This window comes from Saccoglossus kowalevskii, chromosome 22, assembly GCF_978046115.1.
Source record: "Saccoglossus kowalevskii chromosome 22, keSacKowa6.1, whole genome shotgun sequence".
NCBI classification, from domain to species: Eukaryota; Metazoa; Hemichordata; class Enteropneusta; family Harrimaniidae; genus Saccoglossus; species Saccoglossus kowalevskii.
The window spans coordinates 16,605,629-16,629,747 of record NC_140662.1 but is presented as its reverse complement, the minus strand read 5'-3'; the positions used below and the strand labels follow the sequence as shown (position 1 = coordinate 16,629,747).

General features: G+C 37.8%; 2 protein-coding genes across 2 annotated transcripts in view; both read right to left on the bottom strand.

The window, feature by feature from the left end:
- Positions 1–4,481, bottom strand: part of LOC102801709 (uncharacterized) — a 44,686-nt gene extending 40,205 nt beyond the window's left edge. The window contains exon 1 of the mRNA XM_085495633.1: positions 3,990–4,481. Coding sequence (XP_085351759.1) covers positions 3,990–4,329 — 340 coding nt within the window. The 5' untranslated portion in view covers positions 4,330–4,481. The remainder of the gene's footprint in view (positions 1–3,989) is intronic.
- A 10,604-nt stretch (positions 4,482–15,085) lies between these two features.
- LOC144357573 (uncharacterized) lies at positions 15,086–16,180 on the bottom strand. Its single transcript, XM_078011717.2, has 3 exons — positions 15,984–16,180; positions 15,684–15,812; positions 15,086–15,281 (listed from the first exon to the last, which is right to left on the bottom strand). Exons 1-3 carry the CDS (start codon positions 16,085–16,087, stop codon positions 15,170–15,172), a joined length of 345 nt encoding a protein of 114 aa, XP_077867843.1. The 5' UTR covers positions 16,088–16,180; the 3' UTR covers positions 15,086–15,169.
- Between the last annotated feature and the right edge of the window lie 7,939 nt (positions 16,181–24,119).

The window sequence follows — 24,119 nt, the reverse complement described above, 5'->3', positions numbered from 1 at the left end:
ACATTCTCAAACTAAGACAAACTAAAACGTGCTCTGTACTCCGGCTAACTCATTTTGTAATTAGTTTCACTACTATCAATCAATGTGTATTTCAAACCGCGTAGTATAAATTACAGTTGTGTCATACTTCATGGTGGGACGCGTGCAAATACGCATATAGTCTGATGTTTCTCGTTATCATTTCTCGAGAAAAACACCCCTTGACGGGTCCACGCCCAAATATTGCAAAGGACCGTGTAATTGTGTACGTGGTGATTTATTTTCGGTGATACACAAGAGACAAATTAGACCTTAATACGGCTCTGCGATTTTAGGAGAAATTGTATGCTTGGTTGCACCAATCATACACAACTACTAGTATATACAGACAAAAGTCGCAAAACCTACATCAGTAAATAGTTAAAGTATCACAGTCATGGAACGCGTCGTGATCGTTATGGATTTCATACGATGTACAACACGTGTAAAACAGCGTGTAAAATCTCGCACTTCACTGTGACTGTGCTGTAAACACATAAACAACGTTTTCATTCTAACAATGACAGCAAACTAAAATCCAGTCTTCAAATACACCCAAACTGAAACATTTTGCATTTGCTATTTGCTCTATTATGAATTTATAATGCAAACATTTTGTTTAATGTAGAATATTTGTAAACATACCCCCTCACCACTACATGAGCACAGAACAGTGTTGGGTTCAGCAATGGAGATTCATTTATGTATTTAGACCTGACAGTGAATGACTTGTTTGTTGTCTTCAAACTCAGACTAGTAATACAATGTATTACTAGTCTGAGCTTTAAACAAGGATTTAATCAGATACTTTCTTTTTTGTCGATTCCTACGACTGGGATCAAACCAAAGCTGGCCGTAAAGCACTTCTACAAACCACGCCCAGTAGAAACTAAGCCGTTTTATGACGTCAAAAATTGAGGGACTGTGCGTTAATATACACAAACGGAGGCGTTCGCATAACCGCCATTCTTTTACAAAAATACTAATTTTAGAGATTTGTTTTATTCTGAATGGCGACTTACGCCGACTTACGTCATTTGACGTCACAGAAGTGTCGTCATTATCGTTAACGGGCGCGTCTAACCAAAAAGGTGTGTTCTGTGCATTTAAAGGCAACGATATTATAATATTATAGGGTAGCGCACAGAACTGTGGGTAGCGTTATCCAAAAATAAACAAGTGTTCTACGGTAGCACATTACCACGTACATGCACGAAGTCGGTTTCTTACTGCGTTTGAAGTTTGAGGCTAGTTCATTAATTTCACGCTACATATACATAGGTATACATGAAACAGTTTTGTAAAACGTTCTCCGATCTGATAATATTATCGACAGTAATACCCAGAATAATATTCAATGGCGTGATGCGTAACATGTGATTTGGTACTACAGAGTGAGCAGGCACAGTCAAGGCAACGATAGCACATGTAATAGCGAATACCGCATGACTGGGAGCGCTGACAATGACAGACTAGACGAACGAACACTAATAATAAAATAACCGAACGCAGTCATCTCCTCATAAAAAATGGATGTCCTGCCTGCAGAAGACGTGAATCGTTCGCCAGTGAACTTGTCATGGAGTTAGTGTCGACAAAATAGACAGTCATGTACTACATGCGCGTGTAGAACGACGACATCTTTGTTAGCCGCTAGGGGAAATATGCATTTCCTCGTTAGTCATACTATTTTTTAACTAGCGAATTTAAAAATATATATTTTGTTATCAATACCTGCTATCTGTTTGACACTCGAACATTTGGCGGATGATAGTACGTTTTGTGATGTGAAATAATATATCAACTAAATTGAGTTGACTCGAATCTACTCTATTTACGTAGGAGGTTTGGATAACGCATGTGAAGAAAAGAATCCCGCATATCAAAGGCCTGGAATGAGATTTCTCATACTAGTTGGGAATTTTTTTATCTCACACTTTCCTGTTGCTTGCGTGGGACAAAAGAATCTCGTTAAATATCATAATGGATTACCTTTGGCGTTTTTCAGACAGAAAGTAGTATAATTTATAATGCCTAGTGAGTAATTGATTTTAGGGGTTGAACTTTAAATTGACAACACCACTGGTGTGAAACGAACACGGTAACCGCACAACCACACCCTAAAACAATTTTACATGTAAATCTAGCGAAAAAATAAAAACAATACGAGTAATGCAGAGATGTTCTACTCAAAGTTAATGTACCGAACTGCATGCCCGGTAGCTGTAAGTTTCGGCTCTGGTAAATAAAAGACGTTTCGGCTCTTGTTAAATATCCGACCGACAACTGGCATAACGTGTTCAAGAGATTCGGTTCCAATCAACCGGCTCGCCTGTTCACTACCGTGTCTCTAACCTGTAGAGATCAAACACACTGATAGCTATCAACAGCATTGTGAGATGGCAGTAATAGTACCTTGGGCAACATACTACGCATCATTTACACCTATCTAGGCCACGTTGGCGTATCGAAACTTGGCACTGCCAAAGGACGCTTCTTACAGAAAGGATGACCTATTTATGTTTCATAAAGCCAGTGGTTATCCCGCAACAAACCCACAATGGGACCAGTAATTGTATTACATAGCCCCTAAGATTTATAATGTTTGAGAAATATATATAGTTTGAACATGAACAGTCATGGAATATGTAAGAGTAATGGCTCCGTACACCTTCCATTGAAACGAAATGGCCTCTAGTCGACCATTTTGGACTTGATCTAAAAAAAAAATGCTCGGCCATACTCAGTTCCGGAATTGCAGAAATGTTGGATGATGACGACTTTTTAACCTTAATAATCCTAGATATTAATATCTGCCCGCCATTCGGCCATCTTGAACTGAACATTGTATCTCGAATAATTGCGTGAGTCAAAAGTCAACGTCTTGTCAAGTTGTACCAAGTATATGTCATATTTCAATAAGGCTGGTTTTCAGAATCACCTTCGGACAGAGAGAAACACAAATTCTCCCGAATCACTCAAAGCAAATTGCATTCAATCATAAATAAATGACAGAGAACTAGCGTTCATTCAAGTCTATAAAAACACAAAAAGCAGGCAACGTAGATGTCCCTGACACTCTCGTCTGACCTCTCTGTAACGCAATGTTTCAGATGTGAGCGTAAGTATGTCAGTGAACATTTGTTAATTCACTCCAAGTCCAGTATGGTTAGGAGTGTTTTTATGAATATATATACATCAGTCTGTGCATAATTAGTCGTGAATAGTAGACAACGTGTACAGGCAAACAGATGTATGTCATTCACATTTCGGTATATTGCTGCAAATATGAAGCTGTGAATGCTGATATAAAATTTTATTTTATGTAAACCAGTCTTGCATACACTTCGATAGTCAATTTATGAACACCGAGGTCCACAGTAGTGCGACTAAATCCGGTCGTCATAACCCAGATCAGTCTACGTGGAATCGTCGCCTAGCAACTAAATTGTACATTGCTTGAGCTCTGATATTGTATGCGAGTCTGCTCTACTGAACGTTAATAATACTATACGTCACCGTGTCACTTGAGTTAACTTGGACATTGGTCTTCAGTTACATATATAAATAGCGTTCATGTGTTTTGTTCTGACTTGAAGGGCAAATCTCTTAAAGTGCGACAGTTCAGAAGTTCGGACAATATCAAGGTTATGACGCTAAAACCCGGCGCTAAACAACAATCCCACTTAGGACAGCTGAAATATTCGGCCATATGACGCAATCAGTTTTCTTACTTCAACAAAATAGGTGTGAATCGGAAATCGTCAATTACTAGTACAATTAGTTGTGTTGTGTCGGACGCACCTGGCAACTACTAGTATGTTTCAGCTACAAGCACTTATTATTATTGAGTCTGAGCTGTCTACACCCATGTCATTGGATCATCGCCTGCAGTTACATTACAAAACAAACTCATAAAAATGAAATATTGTTATTATAACTTGTCCGTACCACAGTCCATACTAACTTACGTTTATCGCAACACGTATCCCACCATTCATCTACACAGCTACACGATGACGTCAGTGGAGAACCATGTCCGTTACAACCTGGGTTATTACAGCCTTGGGATTCACTCATATGGTAGGGACACGATCCGCCACAACTCTGACCAACAGTTACGTAACGTGTTCTTGTCTGTGTACCGGACGTGCCACACGGTGCCGAACATGCACCCCAGGAACTCCATCCACTAACTTGACAGTTTGAGGGACCACAGGCACGTCGCCTTCTACGTCGTCGCCAACTCTCAGTGTTGTCAAAAGATGCGAGTATCACGAAACAAGTCAGCAGTATTAAGTCCAGCTTCATACTTAATATATTTTGGCGTCACGTAGGTCGATTGTAGGTTCACTCCCTTTCACGGATGTTAAATTGAGGGTACGTCTCTAACGACATCCTGTGATCATTCCAGGTCGCACTTACTCAAACCTCCATGCTCAAACGAAACATGAGATCTCATTATATAGCTTCGTGTACGAGGTAAAGGGCGCATGCGTGCACTGACACAAATACAGCCAATGGTGTCGCTCCGATAACACACATTTATTTATTTATTCAAACAGAAAGCATGTGGACACTTTTACCACAACAGCTGAATAGACGTCATTGCCTAAAATACAGTCAACAGACGAGTTGACAACTGACACACGGAAATCAAACTGGCCCTCTTCTTGACCATGCTTAGGGCCTGGTCGTTAATGATTAGGGCGGAATTGGTGACCAAAATTGTATGACAGTTCCACACTACAGGAATAACAAATCCCTGACCATGCACAGTCCCTCATTTGCACGTCAAACACGGCGCAGTGAGCAATCTATCTGGCGCTTCAAAACAGCTTTAAACACGCAAACAGAAATCGCTTTCATTAGCAGCGAGAAATGCAATAATAACGGTGTTCGAGAAACGAGTACATGTATTATGCCAATCGAGCTCCAAATCGGATGGGAATGAAATTGGCACTCTGCCAAAAACAACATCATCAACAGTATTGTAAGGTAAGGGACGACGTCAAAAGATCGATGTCGGATAAAAAAAAACTTATTTCCTTTAGTTTGGGGGTGGGGGGTTTTGACCTCAAAAAGTTTCCATCCTACAAAAACGATTTTATTTTTTAATGAAGTCAAACAAATCTTGGAGTATTTGTAGTTCTATCCAATCATGGACAGAAATAACCGAAAAGGGGAAAAAAACAACAGAAAATTGGTTTGGTTCGAGTGTAAATCTGTGCGTCAAGTGAGGTGCATCTGTAAACTCTTTTTACACCCATCCGACAACCAACTGCTATGCAATACTACTGTCCGATTATCAATTTGTATTTAATGGTGAATGTAGTCTGACGCCATGGTCAATATTTATCAATTAAGATTCAGTGGGGGTAGGGGGGTTTGGAAAAAAAAATAATGGAATTAAGTTTTTTATCCGACATCGATCTTTTGACGTCGTCCCTAAGTAACAAAGGCTCGAGGCGTTCACTGCGCTGCGTTCATTCCCACACCCCCATTTCAGAATTCGAAAACAGTACTGAGTTCGTGGAATTGGGGATTTGCGTCTTCGTGGAATAAAGTACAGTGCAACAAATAGATTTATTTGGGGTAGACGACTACGGGTTTTTCCCTACTACCAAATAAGTATGCGTGTATATTGTAATGATGGTTAACTGGTATCTGTTCGTCGTATTATACGTCATACGCTGAAATTACACACTATATTGCTCAGAAAAACTGATCGTGTGTTTTAGTTCGAATTATTCAAATAAAACCTTCAGGCAAAAGTATCGAGTTTTAGATCACGTCACGGTTTGGTAAGTTATCGACACGGTCGACCTTATCCTTGTCCATTGGGTCATGGAGGCATATACCTCCATGATTGGATTCACAGGCATTTTATTAAATGTGCGTTACTCTACGATAACACTTGTACGCCATTTCGCAATGCGACTCACTGTGAATGCTGTGCTATCGGCGGTCAGTGCCTTTTATCAACTTTGGATTCGTTTGAGGATGTAAATATTGACATAGTGTCTCACAATAAACGTAAAATAAACCCTTGAACCGTCAACTGTATGAGAGGTCATACACCTGGCCCTGATACGCCAGTTTGACACATTATTACTGTATGCTCATATGATAAACGTATATAATAGATAACTTTAAAAACACACGCTACACAGGGTTTGGCTTTGCGACCTTCATTAATAACCGATATCAGATTGTTTGACGACAATAGGTGTATAAGACAAAAAATACAGCGAGCAATTCAGATTAAAAATTAAATAAAAAAATAGTATATTAGTCTTATTCTTGACTCACTGTTATCATAACTCTGTACTATGGTATTGGTGATATATGAATCGGGTGCCATAGAATGGTACTTGATGGCCAACCAACCTAATCAAATATGTATTTTGCATTGTTCGAGTGCAAAAATAAGTTATTAGATAATTAGGTTATTAGTACTGTTTTATACGCATGCGCATGGGCCGACCCTGTCAAATCTCGTCATCTGTTTTCGGGTGTGTCTGGTCGATGTGAAATTGCTTCAGCCATTGGATAACCGAATTAACTGGTGTATGTGTGAAACAACCATGATAAATAAATGGCGGGACTTTGGTGTTGCACATTTAGGACAGAAATAAAAGACACGCCCACAGTTGGACAACCAATCATTTTATTATTGGTCACGATGTACCACAGATCATCCCCACGCCTTTGAAAACACAACATACACAATGGTGGGATGAGCGGCTTCCTTTGTACACAATTTCCAATTCTGCGTCAGATCATAGGTAACTATCACGTATTTATTTGGCCGTTATTTGACAAACGTAAAATACCATAATGTTAAGTCGCGGAAATTTAAACCTACTGATACTGATGAAGAATTAAAATTTGCCAAAAAATACTAAATTTGCTATCTCATGGAAATAAATGAAATCAACATATTTGACAGTATATTAAGTTTTGCGTCGCATGCACACGATTGAAATATCATATAAAATGGGCCTAATATACTAATGTTGTATTTATTCAATTGTACGATGTACCACGGATCAATTCATCATATTAGATTCATTACTATGATGGGGCACAGTCACTCTATTATTAAAAATTGACATGCTTTATACCTCTAGCAAAGTTTCTAAATAAAGCTAAACAGAAATCAAGTATATGAAAATCATCACCTCCACAATTAGCCTGACAAGTTGGCGTAGGTGGCGCCCTGGACTGCTGCGATCCCCACCAACGCCTGACAGAATAGTGTAGTTTTCTCTTATCTCCGACAACTTTTTGTCGGCACCAATCAGATTTCAGAAACTGTTGATTTTGACATCCGTCATAATTTAACCATTCACGAAGCGTTGCGATTGTTGAGACAACAACTTATCACTTCTGATCGTCTTCCTGCCCATTGTTTACCATTGGTCGGGGTCGCAGCGGCTCGAACTGAACGCGTTTAGTGTACGGTAACTTGTACTAACTCGGAGCGGCTCGGACCAGTTGGATCCGATTAAATGCTGCTGTGTATACGGGGTGAACGACCGTCACCCACAGTTCAGCTACGCCGATTTATAGTAGTTATAGAGACCATAAATAAATACATTGACCTTGCCTATGGTATTTATTGCCAAACTAATCACGTGACTTCTATTCAGTGAGTACACGCTGTTTTACGATACTCTAACAATCAGGTAATATAAACATTATTATGCATATGACTGCTCATGCGCAACTAACCATTTAGTTTTTCGCAAAGGGCCTAAACTCGGTTCTAGTATCTTGTTACTGCACTACTGTGACTTAGCCTCGGCTACTCGATGGACGCCAGGTGAGCCTCTTGCAGTGTCCCCAGAGTATCACAGATACTGCTGAGATCATTATAACAAACGGGAACGGCAGCCACCATATATACGCGTAAATGGGGTGGGAATTTACTCTACAATGAACCATGCGCTGTAGACCAATTGCCAAACAAACCAAATTTAAACGGAATAACTACAAAAACAGTCCCACATGTAGCAACAAATAAGTCAATTAAACCATATCTAAACGGAATAACCAAAGAACTAATTAAATCTATCAGCAAGGGTACAAAGCTTGGTAATAGATAAGTCTTCATTATTTAGGTTGAAATGTTAGAAGTCAGCTGGGTTGTCAAGTTAACGCGAGTTGATTTCACCATGCAGTGATAAGATAATATATATACTATTTTAGTCAATGTCTTACACAACGCCAGTACATAATTTGCTCAGGTCTAGTGTCTACGTGACCCAATTCAAGAACGATTGAATCCGGAAACAAAAACAAACATAATTTACGAGGAAAAAACGCTCGTTATCAGCTCAATAGTAACTATTAAACAAGTACTATGCTATCAACTTCACTCATACCAGACTGGGTTATTGTGCACGGCTCTCCATCTATTACGCCATCAAACGTCATAAGCTACCAGTTAAGTTATAATCTACAAACAGCTTGCAATTGCCAATGAAGACACGATAATTGGATTGCATTTTTTGTTTCATCGGTCATTAACAATAAACGCTCGAGATATATATTTATTTGTTTTATTATCTCAAACTCGCGCTGCGTGACGTCTGTGGCAATTCTTGGGTACATTAATTAATGAGTGTATGCATGCAAGCGGGTGGGTAATAAATAATTCTCAATTGAAAATAACAATAATGAAGAAATGGTTAAGTATTGAAATGAGTGTGTTTAATGGAGGAACATAAAACCCATCTAAACCCGAACTGTATAGATGAAATAGCATTGAAAAAAGTGAATGGTCTAATTCACCGTGCATAATACGTTATTAAAAGATTTAAACTTTGCAATTCCGATCCATGTTACGTCGCAGTGTGGTATGCCTCATTGCGCTAGACTGAGAAGGCGTCTGTTCGAAGGAGGAACGAGACGTCATTTAAGTATTAGTAACGTCTTACATGGACTGGGGGCATGTCCTCCTTCACAAACTTATTGTATTACCCCTTTTGTTTATCATTGAGACATTCTTCATATCAGACCCAGCTGTCGAAAAATGCTAAAATGCATTATGTTACCCTTTACGGTGCAGGAACTTAAGCGGGAAGTGAGAAGTTACCTGTCTCGAGTAAGCGGGAAGCTAGTAATTTGAAAATTGAGTTAAACTATGTAATTATATAAGCCCCTGTTGACTATTTGTCATATTCACATCGCAACGATAAATAATAACTTACGATATTCACAGCATGTACCGTGCCACTCATCCTCACAACTACAACTCGATGTTAGAGGGATACCGTGGCCTTGACATCCGGGGTTGTTACATGATTGAGATCTGGTAAGTGGATCCGTACACGAACCGCCACAGCTAGCAGAAGTTGTCACAGCTCGGGTACTTGTTTGAGTTCCAGTCGCCCCACACTGAACAGAACAGGCTACCCATGAAGACCAATCACTGAGAACACCATGATAATATGGTGCAAAATGTTCTCTGCAATATTGAAAGTTCTGTGTGTGTGACCTCTGTCTAGGCGTTAAGTTGACAGATAAATTTGATTTATGAGTAATATAGACTATTTATTGACATGACGTAATGTTATTAAAACCGCTGATTCATTGTAATATAAGTAAATCCGAAGTCCTTTTCCAAAGTGGTTGGACCAATTCTATCGAATAGCATATTTGATTCTATATTTGTCAGTGATCGATGATTCGTACTGTCATTTGTTTCGTTAAAATGTCACACACAAGTCGATCAGGGTGGTGATATGCCTATTAAATGGATGGAGCACAAGGAAAACCAGTCAGGGGTAGAATGACTCACTAGAACTCGAGAACCACCGTATTAACAAACAAATAATTTAATATTATATCCGCGTATTAAATATTAATCTACATGTTAATGGACATTATTGTCTATCATCTCGTCATTTATCGATTTCTGTCGCCCTCAATCAATCAGCAGAATTGTACAGAGGAATCCAGTTACCGGTGATACTCACATGTTCTCCTAGTTCGCGTACAATGGTTTCATTGAATCAAAACATTTATTTCCGCGTTACAACAACAAGAATTCACTGACGCAGACTAGCTTGTTAGAAGCCGTTCATGCATTTGGTTTGTTATCGCGTGAAATCAAATACGACCTCCAAGATGCAAGCTTAATAGTAGACTTACCGGTTTGTGGGTAGAGGGATGAACGAATACGAAACCGTGTGAGCGGATGACAAATTATAATTTGGACATTTACTTATAGCAACGTTGCCCCCAAACTAGTATACATCACAGGAATAAAGCTTTCCCATTAATCTAGTGACGAAGGAAATGGGTTTAAGGGTTCCTCAGAACGTCGATAATATTTTATTAATAGTCATTTATCAATAAATATTACATTTTTGTGATACACAGTCGGGGGGGGGCATTGCAATCACGCACACACGTCTTTCAGATGCCACAGAAGCAACCCAATACTAGAGGGCGCAATTTATCAGAATCGTGCAGTGATTTCCTGAAGGTAGAAGAAAATGTTGAGATTATAGGGGAGAGGGTGGTTAGCCTTCTAGAACTGTGAAACGCATTTCGCCTTGAGAAGAGTATTTTTAAGGTTCATCACTCGTTGGCAGCACCTTGGCGATCGTAGTGCATAATAATTAATGCCGTTGGGGCAGCATAACAAACAAGAACAGCTACAGCCTGGAAATCGAGACTACCATATCCAGTGCCTACGTGACCTAATTTCTAGAACGAGTGAACCCGGAAACAAGAACAAACATAATTTACGCGGGAATAAACGTTCCTTATCGAGTAAATAGATCACCACTAAACAAGTACTATGCTATCAACTTCACTCATACCAGACTGGGTTATTGTGGAAGGCTCTCCGTCTATTACGCCATCAAACGTCAGAAGCTACCAGTTAAGTTATAATCTACAAACAGCTTGCAATTGCCAATGAAGACACGATAATTTGATTATTATAACTATTATTTCATCGATCATTAACAATAACGCGCGTGATATATATTTATTTGTTTTATAATTTCAAACTCGCGCGGTGTGACGTCTGATGCAACTCTTGGGTACATTAATAAATGAGTGTATGCATGCAAGAAGGTGGTTAATACATTATTCTCACTTGAAAATAACAGTAATGAAGAATGATTAACGATCCGTGTTATGTCGCAGTATTGTATGCCTCATTGCGCTACACTGAGAAGGCGTCAGTTCGAAGGAGGAACTAAACGTTATTTTAGTACATTGTATTAGTAACGTCTTACATGGACTGGGGGCATTTCCTCCTCCACAAACTTATTGTATTTCTCATTTTGTTTATCATTGAGACATTCTTAATATCAGCCTCAGCTGTGTTTCTACATTGCAAAACCGTTACCTTTCTACGCTGCCGGTAATTAAGCGGGAAGTGAGAAGTTATCTGTCTCGAGTAAGCGGAAAGCCTGTAATTTGAAAATTCGGTTAAACTATGTAATTATACAAGTCCCTGTTGACTACTTGTATATTAACATCGCAACGATATATAATAACTTACGATATTCACAGCATGTACCGTGCCACTCATCCTCACAACTACAACTCGATGTTAGAGGGATACCGTGGCCGTGGCATCCGGGGTTGTTACATGATTGGGATCTAGTAAGTGGATCCGTACACGAACCACCACAGCTAGCAGAAGTTGTCACAGTTCGGGTACTTGTTTGAGTTCCAGTCGTCCCACACTGAACAGAGCAGGCTTCCCATGAAGACCAATCACTGAGAACACAATTCGTTGGGCTGCAAGATGGCGAACGACGACGACGACGGCGCCGGCTGTCCCAGAACGTGCTAATACTGTCGATTAGTAATACAATTATTAGCAGCACAGTTATAAAACGTTTGAACTGCATGGTGAATCAAACGTGCAATGTGATGCAGTTGATACTCATGGTACCTGTGACGCCCTCATTGGATGGATCGAGGCACGGCATTGAGATAAACAATATTGTGTTACTAGGAAAGTAAACGATATTGTTCTCGCACGATCCAATCAGAGAGTATAAGGAAGTACTTTTCCACTAACTATTAATAGCACATTTTTTGATTATTATCCTATATGAATATGGCCACCCATTTGTTGACAGGTTGAACCCGGAAATAGTCTGCAAATATTCGAGATAGTAATGAGCTAAGCCGATCTGAGATAAGCGCGTATTTGTGTATTATAAAGGCCAACAATTTCACCAATTTCGGCTACTCTGATTAATGCGACTGTTCACAATTCGTTGATAGAATGGCATACGCGATTTGCAAATGGCATAGTCACATACGAGCAGCTTCTCTCAAATGCCGCGGATACTGTCGATGTGGATGTATTTTCAGAATGCGATTCCCATGTCACATCCTACCTCGCACTATGTTATTCGTCACTAGTATTAGTATTTCGAGAATAATCATAACAGTGCTAGGCGTTCGGGACGTGGGGGAATACTAGTAAATATTGAAAAGCGCTTAGAAATAGCTAATGTTGCTTAGCGGAAGGTTCCATCAAATAATTGGCAAATAGTAAATAAATAAAGGGCCCGGTACGCGAACGGTATTTCCACCGAAAAAGTGACGCTGTGATTTTTCCTGCCATTAATGGTCGGTGGTCGTCACGCAACGTCCTGTTCGATATGGGACTCAAAGCTTAAAACGTATACAACGCGTGAAAATACATTGTTTATTTACATGAAATTCGAACACGCGCTGCGCGACCACCAACGCCACTGTGAATGGAAATATTAAATAATTAGTACAGATACCCGAACTATCTTTTAACTTTCAAATACATGTAGCTATCCACAACTACCTAATTACTCTGTTAAAAAGTGTCGGTCACGCCCGCCTTGAAATTTGAAAAAAAACAATTGACATCCGTCATCATACCACTGTTCTGTCGGTTGATACATGTTGGTACACTTGACTGAATCCGTATTTTTTCAATATGTTTCTAATGGACTCGAAGCTAACAAAACAATCACAGGCTTTGAAAGCTGTAGAATCAATTCGGCACGCTGCCTATATGTCACACCGGTGTTGGTAACAGACAGGAGAATATAACTCGAAACTGAATACAATTCTCGACTGAATTTGATATTGATGTTCAGCCACATCCCCAGTGAGTTACTTCTATTGAATATTTGCTGAATAATACAAATTAACATCAGTAAGACTTACGTTTATCGCAACATGTATCCCACCATTCATCTACACAGCTACACGATGACGTGAGTGGAGAACCATGGTCATTACAACCTGGGTTATTACAGTCTTGGAATTCACTCATATGATACGAGCACGACCCACCACAACTTTGACCAACAGTTTTGTGACGCGTTCTTTCCTGTGTACCGGACGTGCCGCAAGGTGCAGAACATGCACCCCAGACACTCCATCCACTAACTTGACAGTTTGAGGGGCTACAAGAACGGCGGCGTCTTCTCCGTCCCCACCAAGCGGCAGTGTTGTCCAAGTTTACGGATATGATCAGGACAAGTGTTAACAGTATTAAACTCAGCTTCATACTTAATGTGCACAGAGATTTTCCCGACACGCAAATTACAATTTAACTTGTATTGCAGTCTCGCTGTACAGAATATACATATGTCGTTAATAAGCGCACAAGGCCAAGTACACCGAGAACACAAAATAACATCTAAATTAATATCTTCAAGTCACGCCCCAGCAAAGACAATTTTACAGGTCTGTGCATGCGCGTTGAAACAAGCTTGATTCGGTACTCTTGCACCAATCAATGAACGCCCTGAGCCTGCACCTCATCAGTACAGCTGGTCCCACGCATGCGCCAGTACGTGAAGCGTCAAAATACTACCACCCCTTCAAAAACACACACAATAGAGTACAATGAGGACCAACGTAAAACCAAATATATTTATGTTAATGGAGACATGAACAAACACTAAGTTGCAATCAATGAATATCGTCATACCCGGCGTGACGGACAAGAACCATATAATTGTATAAATGAAGCCAAGCCTGTACACTATGTTATAGAATCGTAAACAGTCTGGAAATTCCAGATTTAATATAAACATGCCTATATGAAATCAGTTGTATGACCTGTAGGTTCATTTCTAATGCTATTTCACTTTGTACATAACATTAGTGTTGCATAGGGGCCTATCCTAAAACCTATTCTAATTGTGGTTATTCAAGCTGCTTTAGATCATAGACTATTTGTAGTTGGGGATACGAACACAATGGTTTGTGTACGGTAACCTGGGTGCGGTGCTGAACCGTATATTGCAGAGATTTTCAATAGACTGCTTTTGTAAAAGAAATCACTGTAAGGCACCACCTGGTCGTTATATTTCACCTACAATGTTTAACACAACACAAGGTTGAACCAGGAAATGACCTTTGCTAACCTGTCGATCTGTCCGAATGTCAGCAATTTGCTGAGTATAGTACTTTTAGTTGTGAGTGACTATCCTTCTTGTGGACCAAAATCGTGACTGAAGGCCGGTTTACACGATAATATATAGTAGATCAGATACGTCTGATACGACAAGTCCGACTTTGTAATCGCCACTTTGATTTTTGAGCAGACATTTAAAAAAAAACATACTTAATTTCTCATCCGATATCAGATCCAATGTTTTAATTATAGGACGTGTTCTATTTCATCATTGTGTAAATTGGTTTAACACTTTATCACGCATGAAAACAGTTATACATTAGCTGGCTGGTCTTTGATAGGAGAGTCCAGAAAAAAAATCTGTTTCAAACATCGTGTTCCTATGAGAATTAAAACTGAAAGAATCAACGGACATGCCATCAGTACACACCATGCACACTTTCAGATGATATTCTGTCATTAACTGTGATGAAGAATAATTTAATTTAATTTATTATGCGAAAAATACTGTAATTTCCACAGTAAGAACCTGTCTTTAGTTACATCCATTGAAGGGAATATGAATACCATGAATCAATCATCAAATAAAAAGTCACATGTTCACCCATATCTTTAGAAATATACTTACAACATTCATAAAGACATTAGAAAAAACACAGAACAATCCTATCATTAAGGCAAGGTAAATATATTCACCTTTATTGTAGTTAGTCCAGATTGAAGTACAAAATACACTTGAATACAATTATAAATCAATCAGTACATCCTACCGTTACATTGGTATGAGTCGCAATATCCTTCACAATCTTCCTGATAGTAACTATAGTAGTATTCTGTATAGTACTGCTGCTGGTATTTATAAGCCGTTCTGTATGGTGCAATAAAATCCATAAACAAGTTACATCATCCAAAACCACGTAACCAAAATCGCCTATTATTTACATTAATCCAAACTCACCGGTTTTAATTATGGCGTTTTGTGTTGCTATTCACTAGGCACGCATTCACAAATACAACAATACTGACAGTTGTTGTTGTCACTCCAATTCGTATGTTCTTATGATTATATATATTTATCTTTCGTTTCCGAAATTGTGTCTGCCATTTTGATGTGGATGACTTAAAGCCTGGCCAGAGTACATTATGAAATGATTTCATTTTAACCTACTCAATTGTCGATATTAGCAGACGTTGCCCATTTCATATTTCTTTAAACTTTAAACTGTTAAAAGGACAAATTGAAAAGCGGACATTTGTGGATAAAACGTACCTGTATCGCGTGCAGCTATCCCAGAAATTCCAAAATCCACAGCCCGTCGAATACCGACTTGCGTAAGAAACATATATCGATCTAGACAACTGCCGACTCAAGGTACTGCGGAAAGTACAACTGTTTGGCCTATAAAATAGAAGTTAGATAGAGTTATGCATGAAATGTATCAATATATCTTCATTGCACTGATACTGAATGCAGTAAATTTATCAATCGGTGTGCTAGATTATATTGGTTAATGTGTACGACTGTCATGTATACGTTTGTATTTATATAACAAGTGTACAGGGAACTCACCATGCACATGTCTTCTCCGTACTGCAATACAGGAAAAGAATGAAAACAAAAACTTCCGCACAAGTCATTTTGATTTTCAATTGCGATACTGCCCTGTTAGTCATAACGGTACACCTGTTACTTTCACTTCCCCCAGCACAGTCCTCCTCCGAACAATGAAGTCACAATTAATTCAGAGTAAAGCATGACACATACTTTCCCTATAACCAGGCTACATCAACAAGCTGCAAGATCCGCCCACACTTTGAATATTACCACAACTTAGAATATCATTGTTTAAATGGTATCAGGCGTTATCGATTTTTTTAATAAGGTCAGCATCGTATAAATCGACGACGCATTGTATATATCCCTCTAGTGCAGCTCTGTTCATCGAATTTGAGTGTCTGAATAGTAGGTGCATTCATGAATACATTTCCCATAATGTGCCTACTGGCAAGTACTTAGTGTAACCATAGATACATAAACACTGTAAACGTGGGTGTACTGCCATTGGTTGTTGATATACATCACATATGCACCATGTTTGATGGTAAGCTTTTTGTTGATCATCAAAAACACGTGATATTAGGTTTGGGATAATGACGTCATATCGGATAGTACCACACAGATCGTCTGTTCTATTTGCTTTCCCCTGTCCTTCCTCGATGAACGTCATATATCACACGTAATCCCACCCGAATAGTATCATAAACAAACTATCAAATAAATAAATAATGCTGTAGAATATGTGGACTGAGGTTAATAATGCTATGTTAACACACCAACCACAATAGGTCTCTTTATGTGTGCATAACCCGGGTGTAATGAGAAATAACACTATATTAAGCATAACAGGTCACTGAACTAGCTATTAAATGGGTTCTTGCTGCGGAGAAACGCGAATTTAAGACAACAACGAAACGTGCTGCTCTAGTATACACTAGTATAGTTAAACACAAACTTTATAGATTTACAACGTGTCAGTATAACCACTGAAATGGAATAGATTTGCGGCATATATTCATTCTATACCCTCGTTAGACGATCGTTAAGGTTTATACAGGAGAAGAAACGGTCATGCGCAGAACTTCAAAGGGGATTCCCCAGTCAACATCAAATATCATGCTACCCTCTGAAGCAAATGGGATCACTCGTGTTTAGCAAGATTCACTCATAGAACGCTCTGTATTTGAGATGTTGAGCATCGGTGTCGCAAAATAGGCGATAACATTTTCTAGCAGGGATCGGCGTCGAATTGAGGGTAACTATTTCTTTCGACTGTTAATAGTTTGAAAGTGTGCTAGCGGGAGTTTATCGAGTTGACATTTTTAGCAAGACTTAGTCGAAGATGGGTGTACGAGCCTCGCACGTATTTGACTTGCCTCTTTTATAGGGCGTATTACAAACTGCATGTACTACACTTAATACTCGTTACTGTTTTAGTCGGACTTACGAAATTGCGTCTAAATACGTCTAGTTCGTAATAGAATGCTTTGTTTCTGTTTATTTAGAATGATCCAGTGTTTTCATTATTTTTTATCAGTGCATTTTGGTTATGGATTCGGGGTCCTATACAGTTTTCCATACTACCTACGGATTTCCGTATGATGGGGGCATTTTCAATAGACTGTTGCTACAAAAAAAAAATCATTGTAAGGCGACATTGAATCATGTTTTCTACAGTTTTCAACAAGATTGAACTATGAAATGATTTTTACAAATACGCCCAAATACAAATACGCCCGGTCACTGGTAGTCTAGTGGTTGTCGCATCAGACTCATAGACAGTAGACCCAAGTTCAAATCCTACCTTAGGCTGAACATCAAAAGGGTCGACATGCACTATGTGTCAGCACTAACACTTGCAATTTGCAATTACAAAAAAAGTCAGGAGAGACAACAGTGGTATTCAATGTCACCTGGCACAAATAATACGCCCGAATGTGGGTTATAATAGAAATTGTCAATTCGCTGAGTATAGTGGTGTTTGTTCATATTGTGGACCGAAGGCCGTTTAACATATTCATTATATCAAACATTCCTGATACGATAAATCTGAATGTGCACTATAATGGCTGACTAGTTATTTGAAAAGCAATAGAATGACATGAAACAGACGTACGTAAACCATGGCGTCATATTTGTCAGATCAAGCACACCCTTACCCTATGTCCAATTTGTGTGATTAAACTATGAAATTATATATACAGGGGTTACGGACTCGACTAGTTCTGATGAACTATATCTGTAATCCCCACCCAAAAAAAAGAAAAGTTATCTAAGCAGAATTCGTTATTTATTAAATTATTTATTTATTTATATGTATTTACTACCTGTGCAACTTCTACCTTTACCGTTGTTTTTTTTGTTTTTTGTTTTTTTGGTGAAATAAATTTAATTCAAATTTCATTCATGTTATAGCGAATCGGACAGTTTAATCAGACTAATATGGTCTGGTAAACTAGATTAAAACTATAGTTATGTTCGCTATATCACGTGATTCGGCAGACATTCACAAGGCATAGGAATAGTAACCAAAAAAAGAGACGGTCATCAGTGCACATCAGACATTCTTTTAGATATTTAGTTGACGCCTAATAAACACATAGTACCTGAACTACATGAAGTCGATTTTGTGACATATTTATGGAAATAAGCTGCAGTTAGTGTCACAAGTATTTGCTACGCCACAGTCTGTATAACATGAACGCACGTAAAAAAACGTTCATTTAACATACAGTTAGTTGCTTCGCCCTTTCAACTTCTTGCAACATAGCTTCGGGAGAGTTTGACCAATATAAAGAGCTTTTGCTACATGTCCGAGAGAAAATGGAGAAATTACGCGGACAAGCGATTTTAATTGCTTTTTATGGCGTTGCTTTATTTAGATTGTAAGAACAATATATATTTTGAATGTATACCATTATAATGCTCTTGAATACATGCAGGGTAATTTGGATCGACAAACATCCACCGAGACAGAAGACGAGCAGTTCCTCCACTCTACCATGTATGGCGCACTTCACAGGTACATGGAATTGCAAATGCAACTGTGAGATACAGGTTTCAAACTGGCGTACATAATGATGTAAACATTTTACCTTAACTATTTTGTTTTCAAAATCTTTTTATTCATTTCAAACATACCAGTTTTGAACTTAGATTTAACTTAGCTCATGATTGTACACTGGTTAAAAAGTGACCTAATTTGAAAACGGCGGAATCTAATTTGAAAACGGTAGAATCTCTTAAGTCATTTCAAAATTCATTAATATACGAATATATTCAAACAATGTCCTATCAAGCTCACTGACATTTAATGTACAGAAGTTGATAAATCTAGTAAAATCAAGTAAATTGTACAACTATCTAGTATCTGAAAAAGCTAATCACAGTAATGAACATATGGTACAGGAAGTATAATTTTCATATGCAAGTAAAACAAGTGATCGACAATTAAAATTATCTAATTTGGGTTTTTGCGTTGTGATCAGTAGAGGTCAAATCATCATATATTTGTTCGATTTAAATTGCAAATTGAGTAACTGTGTGTGATCATAGGTTAGTCAATATATCGTTGTCTCCGTACTCTCATTCAGTATAAGCATTGGATTCTCGATTTAGTTTCCAAGATTTAAATAAATACAAGCTCAATAAATATGAAGACCAAGGAACAAAACAAAAAAATGAACAAAAAAGACAGAACATAAGAAATGCAACCCTACCAGTCTCATTGTATACAACAAGTAAATCAGTATATCCTACCGTTACATTGGTATGAGTAACAATATCCTTCACAATCTTCCTGATAGTAACTATAGTAGTATTCTGTATAGTACTGATGTTCATATCTATACGACGTTCTGTGGGGTGCAATAACATGCATACACGTGTATCACACAATACAATACGGGTAAAATGTTTGAAATAATCGACAAGCCTACGCTTAGATATTTTCGTTAGTAATAAATACCTAAAATTTCACCCCGCCATCAGCGATAAATTAACAAACATTTGCAAACAAAAAACAAATTATAAGAGTGGATGATGAATAAATGTTGGAATAAAAAAGTCCCAGACGATCTAGTTGCTAAGCTACTGTACAATGTGGATGATAATGTATAAACATGGGTAGTCATACATTCCGGAAATGCATATGCTTTATTATACCCAGATTCAGTAATTATTGAGGAAATATATATTTCCTATATGAAACTTTAATTTCCACGGAAATGGCAAATTTATTTATTGCATTGAACGAAAATTACCAATATCCGATTCGCTAACAAAAAATGATGGCACCTAAGCTTCTTACCAAAGTTTTGAATAAGTCTTTGAATGTGCATTCAGTACCACTGGTTTTCAAATGTGAGATTGATTAATTTTTTTGTGTGTGTGGACTATTATACACTTTCGTGGTAGCATTAGTCGAAAATGTTCTACAAAGATTTTTTTTAAACAGACGAATTACACTGGAAAATTATTTCCTGGATTATTTTCTCAAAACGATCTTTTCCCAATTGCCCCAAACACACCCTTTTCTTTGATTATTAGAAATATACAACTTCGAATGCAATACGTGTATTTACATTGTACGTGTTGCACAGTTATTCTGCCAATATTCTATTTATGTTAAAATGGCTCAACATTTTGTAGCACTGGGTAGCAGTGCGGTTGCTGAAACTCCCTTTTCGTATTTATGTCACAAAGTATATCATCAATATCATGTGTTTCATAATCCTCTCTAAGTAAAATGAATGCCTTCAGTTTGATCATGTTTCACTGGTAACTAGGGAATTCCGGTCAAATTTGGATTTTAACATGGACCCCCCCCCTATCTTGAAAATACATGAAAGGGTATGGATTATTTGATGATTATTATTACCACTTCAATTTAATGAGTTTTTGTAACGCATAAATATATCTGAAAAATAATCGTATTAATGAATATTGAGAATTTCTGATATTGTCAGTAAATTGAGTTTTTTGGTATACATGCTCACTTGCGTAGCCGGAAAGAATAACACATATACATATAATTGCTAACTGAGTCACATGCATCGACACTGGCCCATTAATTTAGATCCGTGTAATGTCATACTCTAGATGGGGTCGCGAATCTAGTTTCTGGTTAGTGCCGGATGTGTATGTTTTGAGTATGGGTCCAAAGAGCTTCAGTGACGGTTATTACCAAAGAAGCAAAAGTGTGTGATAATACTAGATTTATATTAATCTTCCAAAATCATTACCTGTATATAGTGCAGCTATCGAAACCCCAAAATCCACAGTCTGTCCAATACCTAGTTACGTAAGAAACACTTATCGATCTAGACATCTGCCTACTGAAGGTATTTTGAAAAGTACAATTGTTTGGCCTATAAGAAAAGCGGAATACAGACATTGACGTGCATTGATACAGTGCAGTAAAGTATATCAATCCGTTGACAAGTTACTATTATTTTCTGTTACTTTTGTTACAAAAGCAACGTCGAATGTAGAGAACGTCGACTCGCTTGGCTGATGACGCTTACACGTAGATATACCGGTACGTGATGTCATTATTGTAACACTTTGTACACAACTTGAACGTTAACCGTTATCAAATATGAGCCAAACTTACCATGCATATGTCTTGTCCGTGCCGCAATACAGAAAAAGGACAAAAACAAAAACGTATGTCGAATTCATGCTAAATGATGTAACGGCCCTGTTAATCATAAAAGCATACAAGTTTGTTGGTTTGAAACGGACGCATGCCAGTCGCCACCCAATTAGATAATGAATTTTGGTCAGTAGAGTTGCTACGTGATCACAGCGCCCATGCGGTAATATTCGTCAAAATATGATGCCACGTCACACTATACCCTCACACCAGTCGAATAAATTTATGTCAACATTTACGGTTAGTTGTTTGTAGCGCAATTTGAACAGCAATGCATAGCGACACATTGAAGTGAAAACAAGAATAACGTACTTATGTTTAAATTTAAAAGACTTTCAACTACTTTTTCCCATAATATATTGTATAGAGGCCAACAGTGTCTTGTAATCTAATATATGCTACTTGTTCGTGATGGAATTCAGGTCGTTAACAGTATCTTATCTGGTAGTGTCATTTGTCCGCAACCTTAGGCAGATATTGAGCCCCATTATTCTAAGAATAACAGCGTGGTGGAGTCACTGACTTATTTCTAGGAAGAGATCAGTTTACGGAGGCATGACTTACACTTATAACCTCTGCCAACCTTGTAACCCCACCAAATGTTTGTGAATAACGTTTGTACCCTTAATGTGGTACGATAATTTTGAATCGCAGTAACTAGTTCAGTGCTTGGACGATTCTTTTCAAACAAACTGTCGGCGTAAATAGCTTTAATTAATTGTGACCCCTATACCTGCTAAAAGATTACTTTTATACCCTTACATCTAACAAATCATTTTATGTACACAATTAGCAATTACACAGTATTTCCACGAATTCATTCCACGTTTGCTGGTAATTTAATACAAAACTAACGATATATATATCTTTTAAACAAATTAAACAGATATATATATATATATATATATATATATATATATATATATATATATATATATATATATATATATATATATATATCTGTTTAATTCGTTTAAAAGATTCCTCTCATTAGTAAATAGCGCCCTAACTCAACAATAATTAGAATGAGTGGTTAATCAAAAGTTTGATGAGTCAGGTGCATCTATTGGCTAAGCTTATTGTACATAGATGCAAATGAATATAGGAACCAATTATGCTGTAGGGTGTATTGGGAGGGGTGGAGGATTCCATGTTTGTAATGACTGGTTGTAATGTGCTATCTCCTTGTTTTCAGGATGCGGCCTGATATGTTTTGCTTTCTTGTTTGTTCAATTATGGCTAAAATTTGTGTGGTGGATGTAAGATGTGTTTGTTGAGCCATTGTTTAGACACCCTGCAGCTTGAAATGGTATGGTTCAAATCAAAATTCGATATGGCGGTGTCGTCTAAAAACATGACATCAAAATCTGTTCTGTTTATTTATTTACTGTTGTAGATCCTGCGAACTAGCCATTGAATATGATGCCGGGAATAAATGGTATTCTGAACAAGCTTTATTAAGCATTGCTAGCAATATTCCAATATGAATTGGGAGCAAACTGCGACACCAAATCTAGTCGCTGTATTGTTATGTTTCTAAAATATTTTTTTCAAATGTCTTGAATCAGGATGAATTAATTTTAATATTTTATTTTAATTTCAACACTGGATGTGATTCACTGCCTGAGAAATCATATATCATAGAAATTCAACTGCACCTAGACTACAAGCACTATGAGTACAAGTTATAAGTCCTGTCCCAATATGTTTTCAGGTAAGTGCACTGTTTTGCGCTATTAATCTCAGCCATCACTCGATGTTCACTGCTTGTAATGTTGTAATGAATTTATTTTAATATTTTATTTTAATTTCAACACTAAATGTGATTTACTGCATGAGAAATCATATATCGCAGACATTCAACTGCGCCTAGACTACAAGCACTATGGGTACAAGTTATAAGTCCTGTCCCAATATGTGTTCAGGTAAGTGAACTGTATACCTTCATTGATAAAAGCATCACTTGTTGTTCACTGCTTGTAATAGTAGATCTGTTCAATTCTTTTAAAAAATTCCTCTCATTAGTAAATAGCGCCCTCGTTCAACAATAGTTAGAATGAGTGGTTGGTCAAAAGTGTGATGAGTCATGTGCATCTATTGGCTAAGCTTGTTGTACATAGAGCAAATGAGTATAGGAACCATTAATGCTGTAGGGTGTACTGGGAGGGGTGGAGGATTTCATGTTTGTAATGACTGGTTGTAATGCGGTATCTCGTTGTTTTCAAGATGCAGTCTGATATTTGTTGCTTTCTTGGTTGTTCAATTATTGCTAGAATTTGTGTGGTGGGTGGAAGATATGTTTATTGTTTGTTGAGCCATTGTTTAGACACCCTGCAGCTAGAAATGGTATGGTCCACATCAAAATTCGATATGGCGGTGTCATCTAAAAGTATGGCATCAAAATGATTTCTGTTTATTTATTTACTGTTGTTGATCCTGAGAACTAGCCACTGAATATGATGTCGGGAATAAATGGTATTCTGAACAAGATT